The sequence below is a fragment of the Urocitellus parryii genome, chromosome 2 (assembly GCF_045843805.1).
Source record: "Urocitellus parryii isolate mUroPar1 chromosome 2, mUroPar1.hap1, whole genome shotgun sequence".
In the NCBI taxonomy this organism is placed as follows: Eukaryota; Metazoa; Chordata; class Mammalia; order Rodentia; family Sciuridae; genus Urocitellus; species Urocitellus parryii.
Genome location: NC_135532.1, coordinates 216,489,586 through 216,501,836, shown reverse-complemented (window position 1 = coordinate 216,501,836; position 12,251 = coordinate 216,489,586). Strand labels below are relative to the sequence as shown.

Below are 12,251 nucleotides of genomic sequence, written 5' to 3'. Positions count from 1 at the left end.
GAAGTTCCATCTAGTCACTGTGGGAACAGAGAGAAAAGAGGGATGAAGTCTGCCCAAGGGCATCAGGGACAATTTCACAGAGGTGGAGGCATTTGAGCTGGGTCTTGAAGGATGAGAAGGATTTTGGTAGCTAGGGCTGTGGAGGAAAGGCTCTCCAGGCCAAGGGCACAGCACAGGCAAAGGCCTTGAGGTGGCACACTGCATACACTGCAAAGGGTCCCGGAAGAGGAGTGCAATCCAGGGCTCTGTGTAGCCTGGGCTCACGGAGGAGTGTAGGAGGAGATGAGGCTGGAAAGGCAGGTGAGGCACTTATTATCTTCTTCAAAAATAGAGCATAAAACCTTTATGGTGTCTTAAAACATTTACTAACAAACAGGACAACACCAACTTCCAATCTTCTATGTAAATGGATAGAAACAAAGGAATATACTCAAGGAGAGTTAATTCAGAACCAATTCATGTTTTTGCCTTTGGAAGTTATTTTTATTTTTGCATCGAGATATGATTGTGAGGGCTGGGGATGCAGCTCAGTGGTAGAGCCCTTGCCTAGAATGCACAAGGCCTTGGGTTCCATCCCCAGCACCAATACCCTATAATATTGCCATATATATATATTTTTTTCCATTTCTGCTCTCAAAACTAAAGTTCCTTTGGATTCCAAACACTCTAGGAACAAATATTCTTTACCTTCCATTCTTGCTCTCTGCAGTGACCCTCCTGCCTCAATGTCTCTAATCCACAACTCTTCTGCCCTGTCAAATCCTTAGCCATTTCTACCTGATTTTTCTACCAGGACTGGATCCCAGGGCAAGTCATTTCTCCTGTGTCCTCACAGTACTTCAGAATTTCTCCCCTGAGAAGTTTCCCCTGTGCTTGTCTTCTGGACCTTTTCACATGGATACCCAGTGAGCCCAGCCCCAGGAACTGGGACCCTGCCACTTATTAATTCTGTGATACCTTGGCAACTGTTTTAATTTTTTAAAGCCTCAATTTCTACATTTATACAACAGAGATGATACTCTCTTTAGAAGGTTGTTAAGAAAGTTCAGTAAGATCTATGCACAGTATTACTGTAATAGTACTAATAGTCACAGCAGGTTTTAGTACTGTTCTTTTTTTTTTTTTTTAAAGAGAGAGTGAGAGAGGAGAGAGAGAGAGAGATAGAGAGAGAGAATTTTTAATATTTATTTTTTAGTTCTCGGCAGACACAACATCTTTGTTGGTATGTGGTGCTGAGGATCGAACCCGGGCCGCACGCATGCCAGGCGAGCGCACTACCGCTGAGCCACATCTCCAGCCCCTTTAGTACTGTTCTTATTCCTACTCTCAAAACTGTGTAGTATTGCTAGAAAAAGCTGAAGCTCTGTGCAATGATCAAGATTCAGGACAAATTCAACCAGCAAGTTCTTTTATTATTATCATTTTTAGTTTTACCTGGGCAATTCTTTATTTTTTTTTTTTTTTGTCAAACTCCTAACCATCTACAGCCTGTAAGCCCTCAGGACTCCCTCCTCATGAGATGGATGCCATGCGTCTGACCTGAGCTTCCTTCTCCACTATCTTTCCCAATCTCTCTTTATCCTCTTCACCCAGGAGAAAATGAACCCTGTCTTCTTTTTTTGTGCATTTAATGCTGGATTCACCTGGCACCAAGCCGACTGACACTTGACTTTTCAATTCCTTTTTCCACTGATGACAGCTGGCTACCTTTCCAATGCCCTCCCTGCATTCTGTACTTCCTCTACTTGTCACAGAGCTGCCTGCTCCCTCACCACTCGTTTCCTCTTTACTCCCTGGTTTGTCTTCCTCTTCCCTAAGTCAGGGGGATGTTCAGTCAGCACCCAGAGTGGTCTCTTCTGTGCCCTGATCACAGCCATCACCTCCACCTGCCTAAAACAAGTTCCTCCTCCCTGTGGTTTCCCACTGTCACCCACACCACCCCCTGCTCTCGCACCCCTCCTCTGTCACTATCACCATTACCGAGCACAGGACATGTGTCAGATTCTGAGTTGGGTGAGATGGAAAGGAAAGTGACACTATCTGTTCAGAACTCTTTCCCTTCTTTCAGGCCACCTAACACACACATTCTTGGGCACTTTCTATTTCCCCTTATTCTTGAACCTCATACCATTTCCTTACTTCTGATTATATGATTATATGACTATATATATATTTGTCCTCACAGTACTTCAGAATCTCTCCCCTGGATATATATATATAGTCCTGATCTTTCCTACACCCTCCAGATCCATGTTCCACTGGCCTGCTAGACATGACCACTTGGATGTCTTGTTTTCACTAATACCATAACATCTCTAAAACTCAACTACTCCCTCCAACTACAAATTGATTTCTTCCTGTCCTCCTCATTTTCCATGAATGTGGATCTTCTCCACCCAGGGCCCCTTTCCTGCTGGCCCTCCAGGTGTGTGACTCTATCCTTGTGCTTGCATGCTCTCTTCTCTCTATACTGGCTCCTCCCAACTTGGTAAATGTGAACGCAGCTGAGTCTAGGCCTCCCTTGCTCTCATCTGGGTGTGCCTAACAGGTGTTACTGCCCACTGGTCCTCTGTTCTAATGTCCCTACACCTACCTCTCAAATGAATCTGCCCAGTGCTTGCCTTTGACCTGGGTGTTTCCAGAACAGAAACTATCTATGACCCCCCCCCCCCAATGCCTCCCAAAAGGGCATCTGTTGTTTGGTTTGATTTGATTATTTATAAAAATTTCATTCCTTTAATTCCATTCCGTTATTGTATTCAGCAAAAGAGATAGACTCAGAATAAATACCTTTAACCTTTCAGAAATTATTCTTTCTTAACAGGGCACTTCAGAGCTTCCCAATATTCTATCCTGTAATCAGTCTCTTTGCCAATAAATAGCCAGCAGTTTAGTTAAATGGATTAACTCATGATTTTCCTTACACACATTCTGATTCTTTGCCTTAAAGCCTCTCCTTTTAGCATTTCCTATATGATATGCCTTCTCCTTTGTTTTTAGTAAGCTACCTCTTACCCATTGGTCAAGATGCAACTCAAATGTCATAAATGAAACCTCTCTGATTAACCCAGGCAGAAATTTACTTGCACTGAACTCCGATTATTCACAGCATATCTTGGCCTCCTGAACCTGACCCAGCCAGTCAAGAGAGCCCCACACGAGGAAGCTTAATTCTAGGTGACATCTCCAGCAAGCATCTGCTCATATCTGTACTGCTTAGTCTTCACACTCTCACTGGTTGCCCTTACCTGCCCCAGTACAGGAGATGGGGAGGAGCCAGTGGCCGTGGCTGGAGTAAAGGCTGATCTCTGCCTTAACTGGCCAGCACTGGGTACAGTAAGAGAAGGCTGGGCTGCCCAAGCATCCCAGTTATCCGTTTCTGGTTTCTCGTTTGTGCTGGTGGGCCACCTGGAAGGAAGAGCACAACCCATAAATAGTAAGCACTTTCTAATGCACCAGCTTCCCACCCAGAGTGAAATGTAAAAACAAAATATAAAAGAAAAAAATGGCACCCTCTGAGCCCATACACCACAAATCCTGTACTTTTTCTTTTTTTGTGGTAGTAGTGATTGAATCCAGGGCCTCCCACATGCCAGACAAGTGTTCTATTACACATTTCCACCCACAATCCAGTATATTTATGTGGCCTTTGAAAGTTAAGAACAAGGAAAGAATGCTAGGCACAGGTGTGAGTGAGTCTGTGTTTCACACACTAGCAATGACCCTCAGGCAAATTATTCTATTATCTCTGAATCTTGATTTCCTCATTGGAACAATACCCTGCCACTCTGGGTCCGTTTTGAGGGTTACCTGAAGCATTAGGGAAATACTCTGAATAATAATGACAATCATTACTATTTATAATAACAATAGATGAGATGAAAGAAATCTAGTGCCACATATGAAAACACATCAGCCTGGCAGCCAGAGCTTCCCTGTCCCATCAATTTCATAGGACACATGTGGCTATATGCGTCCACACCACAGTAACTGCACGAGGCATCCTGAGAGTAACCAGTTGTCTTGGATCTTGGGACAGTTCTAATTTTGTGATTTTATAATTTTAGATAAACACATCTGTGTGAATGCACATCTAAATGGAATTTACCGTTTTCATCTTTATAAAACAAATTTGAAAGTCAGAATAATTTCTTGATTTTTGGTTTGGAAAACAAGACACTGGTAATCATAGCAGGAAACTCACACACCACATATTTAACAAGGAAGACAGTCACACTGATTTGATCCACAGCAAAAACAAATCCTGGAAAGCATGGAATTAGTCTTCTATTTTAACCAAAGCTTTAGTTTATGCACTCTGAACTTTTCCAACAAGATCAAAAGAAAAAGGGAGAGTTTAAACTTAGAAGTTATGCCAAGGGAAGGCTATTGTTTTAAAGCAGAGATTACATGTGGAGGCACCTTTAGATGCAAAAATAAGTGTGAAAAACTTGCTATTCCTTACATCCTTTCCTTCACTTCCTCCTGCACTTGGCCATTATTCTATTTCTGTTTGCTACATTTGATATTTCCAGAACAATACCTTGACTCCTTGCCTTCAATGTATTTCTACCAAAAGATGATTAGACTTAAAAAGAAATTTCAAACACTTCTCACTCAAATCACTGTTACTGGCATGCCAGTATAAAACATTTTTTGACAACTGCACATCTAGGTCACAGCCCTGTAAATGGAGGTCTGGATAGTGGTTTCATCCATCTTTCAAACCTCTGCCTACACACTCTGTGCTTAATGTCATTTTCTGATGACCAAAGGCATGCACCTTTTCACGCCACTATACATCTGTACAAGACTAATGAAAGCAGAAAGCTCTGGAGGAAGCAGCTTTTTATCCTATTCAAAGCCACATGACTAAATTCAATTCTGTTTCTGCCCAGCAAAAAAGTGCTATTTGCCTGCATGCAGGAAATGACTGAATATTTGCTGACTGACATGGGTGTCAACACAGATTATTAGGAAGCTATATTTCTCCATTTTGTGGCTAAGAATGAAAATACAGATAAATTACTGAACAGAACATGATAACTGGCTTTGTTTTGTATGAGGGTAACTCATCATTGGGCAATAGTATCATTTATTTCAGTAAAGAGACAGTTACCCCTAACTTGCCAGCAGACCAGCCAGAGAAGGGAGTCACGCAAATGAGCCAGCTCCCTTACCAAGAGGGATAACTTGGGACTATAAAAACACCTAGGGGAAAGAAAGGTTACTAAACTGAGATTTCAAAAACTGAAACTATGTTTAATCTTACGTGGAGCTGAAGTCAGCCCAGTTGTTGGGGGTTGTGGAGGGCTCAGAAGAGGTCACTGCCAAAGGAGCGGGGGTCTCACGAAGAGCCAGTTTGGGGGCAGGGGCAGATGTTGGATCAGTCACTGGTTTGGCTGGAGCAGGAATCTCATTTTCTGGAATCTTCTCTGCATAGTTTGCAGGGAACCATCCTGTCTTTCCTTTTAATTCTCCTCCAAGCCATCCGGGTTCTCCAGTTTGGCTTTCATCCACCTACAGGGAAGTCACAACATTTAATTTAAATAGAACTAAATCAACCCTTGAATATAACAAACACCTGACCACAGCCCCAAGTGTTGGCCCTGACTGACACATAGCATTAGAAATTTCTTTATCCTATTCTAAATGTCTGGAAAAGTGGCTCTTCCTCTTTGTACTTTTAAAAAAGCTTCTGTCCTTTTTCTCATAATGGCTGATCAGATAAAGTGCTTGAAGTCCTTAGGCACATAGCTTAAACTCTCAGAGCTATTTTGAATTGGGAAGTATCTTGACAGGCTTCTTCACTCAGGAAGTCAAGTCATTAATAAAAACAACTTGACTTATTTACTATTTAAAGTCAAAAGCAAAGGCTACAATCAATATAAATTTAGTGTTCTAAAACCCTTCAAAAAGTAGTATTTATTAGCATACGGACAAGGGTACAAAACACAGCCGTAGCTGCTTTCCCTGAAAGGCAAAGCTGAGTGTTGTGTTTGGCCATTTAAAAGCTCCACAGACACATGGTGAGAAAATGAAGTAAGTGATTATTTGCAGCCACATTCAATTTTATTAAGGCCCTGTAATTCTTTGTACACTATGCAGAGAAGATTCCCTGTAATTCTTTAAAAAGTGTGTGTGAGAATATAGAATCCTCCTGTGGAAAAACAGAGCCTCTATATTACACCAAATACTTTTTAAAAATATTTATTTTGTAGTTATAGATGATCACAATACCTTTATTTTTTTTTTTTATGTGGTGCTGAGGATCGAACCCGGTGCCTCTGAGCCACGACCCCAGCCCCTACACCAAGTACTGCTTGTATTTTATCTTTGTTCTGATTGAAAAGATCATTCAAAATGGCCCAAATGATTCTACTTTATAAGTTGCCCCCACAATTTTATGAGCAACAGAAAGACTGGGGGATAAGTACTTACTGTTACAGAAATGTTTTCATCACTTTAAGTCAAATAAGGGCCTATAGAAGACTTTTAATTTTTATTCCTTCATATATTATCTATGGTTGAAAAATACTGAATACTTTATTGGAATGTAAATGTTGCTTTCTAGAAATTTCAGAAAATGAATGGGCAGGTTCTAAACAATAATAATTTGATAAAATTATCAGTTGTCTAATCCACTCAAGTATTCAGTAAAACACAAGCCAAACATCTGCCTGTACTCAGTGCACAGTGAGCAACAGGATGTAACTATTATTAGCTTATTAGAATAAGCACATGCTTGGGGCAGGGTTGAAGAAAGTGGAATACAAGGCTTAGTACTTAATTCTACTTATCTGCAAGATATTAGCAAGTAGGGAATGCCTTCTTGCTATATCACTTTGCGGAACCTTTATAATCTTAGATAAAAACCAAGGTAAGTGATTATTTGCTTCTTTTTTTATGTAAACTTCTTTTTTTTAATACCTTTATTCCATTCATTTATTTTTATGTGGTGCTGAGGATCGAATACAGGATCCCAAGCAAACTAGGCGAGAACTCTACAGCTGAACCACAATCCCAGCCCCTAAAAATCATCTTTTAAGGCTAAAAATTCTCCAAACAACCAAAAAGGAGTTTCCTCAGATCAAGTGCAGTAATTCCAAAGGCTCTAATTTTGCTTTACACTCTGTCACTCTTGATCACACTTCCACAGATGTGAACATATTAGCCCATATTCATTCAACTCCTTTGATGATTTGTTCTCTTTCTGGGCAGCCCCAATTGTTTCTCTAGATGACAACTCAAGATAAATATCTTTTCTACTTAGACCTTCGTTTTGTGCTCAACTCAGATGGCTAGAAGGCTTTCCTTCCTGGTTGATATTTACTGGTGGTATTATGACATACTGCTAATGGCAGCTGCTCTGTACTGGAAACACAGCTGCTTCTAAGTGCATCAAGGCCTCCCCCACTTCTTAGTTGGTTCATCAACCAAGCTCAGCCCCATTTTATGACCTAAGGTGATGTCAACAGAAATGAGCTAAGAACTGGAGTCAAATACCTCAAGACTGCAAAATGTAAGGCTGGAAAACAGGGCTCTGCAATTCAACACCTCTTGATTTAAATACTAGTTCTAAAACGGGATGACTTTGAGCAAGTTTATTCACTGGGTACTCAGTTTCTCAATAAAGTGGAGACAATAGCAGTACCTGTTTTACTTGACATCTGATAAATATTTACAACCCTGCTTGGCATATTTTAGTGTTAAATGAATTAATACTAAATGCACATCTTAGTGTTTAATAATAGATTATTTTGAAGCCATTTCTCCTGTTGTCCAGTTCTGCCCTTGAGCTGTGGTTTCCTTACCAGGGCTTTTGTCCAGTTCTAAAAGCCTAGTATCTACTTAGCTCACTCTAAGCAATCTGTTTGTCTCTACATGGAGTTCTCTGCTCTTCAGGCCTGTCTGGGATCCTGGCATCTCTGGGTTTAACATCTTGCCATGGTCTTCTCCTAGTCAAATTCAGCTGTTTTACCTAGTTATGTCTTATGACTGACTGACTTGTCATCCACTTGAGACCCTGGTATACAAGATATATCTGGTCTCCTTAGGAGATTTTTGAGTGGACATCTGTTACTGGATTTGAAGCCCAGAGGAAATGTTCCATCTTGGCTAGGGGATCGACCAAGCATGTCCCTAGACAGAAGGAATGCTGCACTCCTGTATACACTTAGGAGTGGCAGGGAGGGGCTGCTGCAGTCTCTTAGTTGTACAAATAAGAGCTTCTCCCATCCCTAAGGACAGTCATGAAATCAGTATGTATCTTGCTTTTAGCTAAAGAAATTCACTGATCTCAACAATGACCCAAACAATAGCCTCAATTAGTTTAATTTATTCTCACTGGGATCCATTCATTGTAATGATTACATTTTAATTTCAAGGAGTTAAAAATGTACTCTTGGGGATGTGGCTCAAGTGGTAGTGGGCGCCTGGTATGCGCAGGGTGCTGGGTTCCATCCTCAGCACCACATAAAATAAAGATGTTGTGTCCACCGAAAACTGAAAAATAAATATTAAAAAATTCTCTCTCTCTTTAAAAAAAAGTACTCTTAAATTAACCACTTAGAAAAAGTATGAAGGTCAACATATAAAAAATGAGAAGTATATCTTTCTGGATTTAGGAAACTACCCAAAATGCTAATTGAATTTTAGGAAAACACAAGATAATGATAGCCCAAAAGGCTAAGCACACAAACTTCTCTGTAACATGGTGCTCTAATGTGGACTTTTACATAAAGTATGCTAATCAACTGATGGCTATAAGAAAAATTTTATTATTAAAAATATAACTTCATTTGAGCAGGCCTATTCCAACAACCCAAAGTATTTCAGGGTAATTCTAGTAAAACATCATTGAAGTGAAGTACAAAACTCTGACATCGCTTACCTTTTGGGGATCATGTTACAGAGCTAGTCTACAGGGGTAACTGATCCTATAGTCAAATGTCCATAGCACCTATTTCAGATACAAGTCCATGGGCAAAAGGCTGATAATATCACGCCTCTTCTCTCAATGATTACATGCTCAATGGCTACAATTTTCATTAGGTAGTATCCCTAAGCTCTCCAACCTTGTCATAAAGGAGGTGCTACAATGAATCTTGAATAATCCTAAAGGTTCATACTGTAAAGCTTGTTGGTCAGGATGGCACAATTGGGAGATGGTAGAGCCTTTAGCAGGTGAGGGAGGCCTGGGGGGAGGTCTGGAGGTCACTGGGATATGCCTTTAAAGGAGACTGTGGGACCTTCCTCTCTTTTGCTTCTGGTCACGAGGTGAGTGGTTTTGGTCTACCACACTCTTACCATGACATATTTCCTTCCCCAGAGCAATGGGGCCAGTTAGACTGAAAACTCAAAGACTATGAGTCAAAATTAATCTTTTCTTTTTATAAGCTAATTATCTCAGGCATATGTTACAATAATGGAAAGCTGAATGACACAGGAGTGAAACAGTTCCTTTTTCCTTCACAGAGCAGGACAGTCAGGGATAGCAAACAGGTTTAAACTGTACTGAATCAGACCAGATGGCTGTGGCAGCCTGTCCTGTGTTGACGAACACAAAGGAAAGCACATTTTATAGATTTGCTGATTTTTAAGTAAAAGGTTTTCCCCAAAATTCTAAGATGAAGATATTAAAATTCTTTTCTAAAGCTCTAACCTGGAAGTCAGCAAACTTTTTCTCTGGTGCAATGACTTGAGTCCACTCTTGTAGCACAAAAGCTGATGTAGCAACATGTGACTGACTGTATGAGCCTGGCTGTGTTCCAATAAAACTTTTATCACAACACAGGCGCTAAATCCATGACTGTAATCCTATGTGCACACTGGTCCCTCAAAACAGTAGTGATATTATGGTCAATTGTTACTAAATAAACTGAACTCAAATGTTAAGTTTATGGAAACCTAAGGAGTGCAGTAGGAAAAAGTACTGTGTTTAAAAAAAAAAATTCTCCGTCCAAGTGAAAAGAAGGAAAAAATGAGTTGACTGTTATAGGAGTAATACTAAGACAAACAATTTCTAGAATGAAATGACTGGTTGATGGCTGATAATTGCTAAAGAAGTCCCTTCTTTGAATATTCTTAAGAAGAGGCAGTTTTCCAGAAAGATTCAGGATTAGTCCTAAATCCTGACATGAAAAAGAGATGAGTTTAGATCAGTGGTTCCTGAAACTGACTCCCTAACAGACCAACATGATAATACTAAAACTATATGTGGACTAAAAGTTCCCAGAACCTCTGCGGGTGAGCCCAGCAGTTATTTTTCCAAAGCTCCCATAGTAATTTGAATGCACTCAGTCCTACAGAATTCCTAGGCCTAGGATTTAGAAGAACAACTTGCATTCTTAAGACAAACCACAATAAAATGGCAGCAAGCAGAGGTCTTCTCATTTCCCATGCAATTTCAATATGTTAGAGAAGTCAAGTTTGATTGATTCGCCCTCCAGATAATATGGTGAGAAGAGAGGTCATCTATTTTCAAAGTATCTAAGCCTCAGCCATCAAAGGTCAACTTCAACTAGGACACCTCCATTAAAAAGTCTTCCCTGAGCACAGAGGTTCACACTCATTCCTTTCCTATTTTAAACTGCTACCAGGATTAACAAGTATTCATCAAGAAGTGGCTTTTTCATTAGTTTCTCCTAATCTTTTTTAGAAAATGGCAGACACCATTCTTTGCATCATCAACAACATTCAGAATAGGACTCTATATATTTCATTAAATTTTCGTTAACCATGAAAAATTCATTTTTGGAGAAAAATGGTCTGATAATCAAGTTTTCTAAAAGCAAAATATTTTAAAACTTCCCCCCTTTGAAACTTCTAAAATCTAACATGTATAGTTATCGCTACATGTTATAGTTAGCTATATATACTTTCAAAGAAGTTGAGAAATCTGAGTATCTCATGATTACTATGCCCACAAAAGTACAAGCGATCTCTGTGTTACTGAACCAGGGGAGACCGTCATTTTCTACTACATATTTTCACCTTCATTGTTTCTCAACTGCAAACCTCATGAAATTTGAAAAAAAGGAAAAAAAACCCCACCTTTTTATCACATATTAGCTTTCATCTTATTTTGCACCAGTTGCTATTCTCATAAAACCAATATGGTTGAATGGCACTTGGCACATTTCTAGTGCACTGCGTAGTACAAACTAAGACACTCTATCCTTTTCGCAAGCTGCTAAATTACAATAAATTATGGTAAATTACATGTTTTATTACAAACTTAGTATGTTTAAGATAAAGGAGCACCATGAGTCCCCAGGTAGATATTTTCTGTTATATTTGTCCTTAAAGTTAAGATTTATTTTTGGTGTGTTAGTAAAAATTACAAGTGGGATACATTTGTAAATATAAATATAGTGCAGAAGTACATAAGATTAAATGTGAAAGCTTCCTCTTTACTCTCTACTGGGGATTGAAACCAGGTGTGGTTTACCACTACTTTTTTAAATTTTGAGACAATGTCTTACTAAGTTGCTTAGATTGCTAAATTGCTGACAGTAGCCTTGAACTTGAGATATTCTTGCCTCAGCCTCCCCAGTCACTGGGATTACAGATATGTGCCACTTACATTTTTAATCAGAACATAATTATACTACACATATTGTTTCTGTTTTCCTTAATGGAGAACCAATTTGTATATGTAGATCTATATAATTTTTAAAACACGTTGTATTGTTTAGCTGCATCACATTTTAATTACACTATTCCTTTACTGGGTTGTTTCCTTTCTTTATTTATTGCTTTTACCAACAATGCTGCAGTGAACATCCCTGTACACACACATATTTTGTGAATGTGCCTCAAAAATGTCTAAAAAAGAAAGAAAAACAGAATTTCTGGGTTAAGAGGAATGAGAAATATCAATTTGAATAGGTATTGCCTCACTGTTTTCAAATGGCTGACAATGATTTGTATCATATCTACTTTCCCACACTATTGTCAAAACTATGTATTATCAAACTTTAATTTACTCATTTGATAGAGGAACAGTGCTTTTACTTTTTAAGTTACATTTTCCTGACTGCCTATGAAGTTAAGTATCTTTTCATATACCCTTTTTTGTGGTACTGAACCCAGGCTGCTCTATCACTGACCTACATTCTCCAACCCCCTTTTTATTGTTTGAGACAGGGTCTTGCTGAGTTGCTGAGGCTGATCTTGAATTTGTAATCGTCCTGCTTCAATCTCCCAAATCTCTGGGATTACAGGCATGGCCACGCATCTGCTCATGT

General features: G+C 39.4%; 1 protein-coding gene across 5 annotated transcripts in view; it reads right to left on the bottom strand.

The window, feature by feature from the left end:
- Itsn1 (intersectin 1) overlaps positions 1 to 12,251 on the bottom strand; it is a 207,796-nt gene that overhangs the window by 63,588 nt on the left and 131,957 nt on the right. For all 5 annotated transcript variants that reach the window (XM_077795394.1, XM_026393561.2, XM_026393563.2 and 2 more), the window contains exons 20-21: positions 5,273 to 5,520; positions 3,249 to 3,408 (exon numbers count right to left, since the gene is read on the bottom strand). In XM_077795394.1, the coding sequence (XP_077651520.1) occupies positions 3,249 to 3,408; positions 5,273 to 5,520 (408 nt within the window). The remainder of the gene's footprint in view (positions 1 to 3,248; positions 3,409 to 5,272; positions 5,521 to 12,251) is intronic.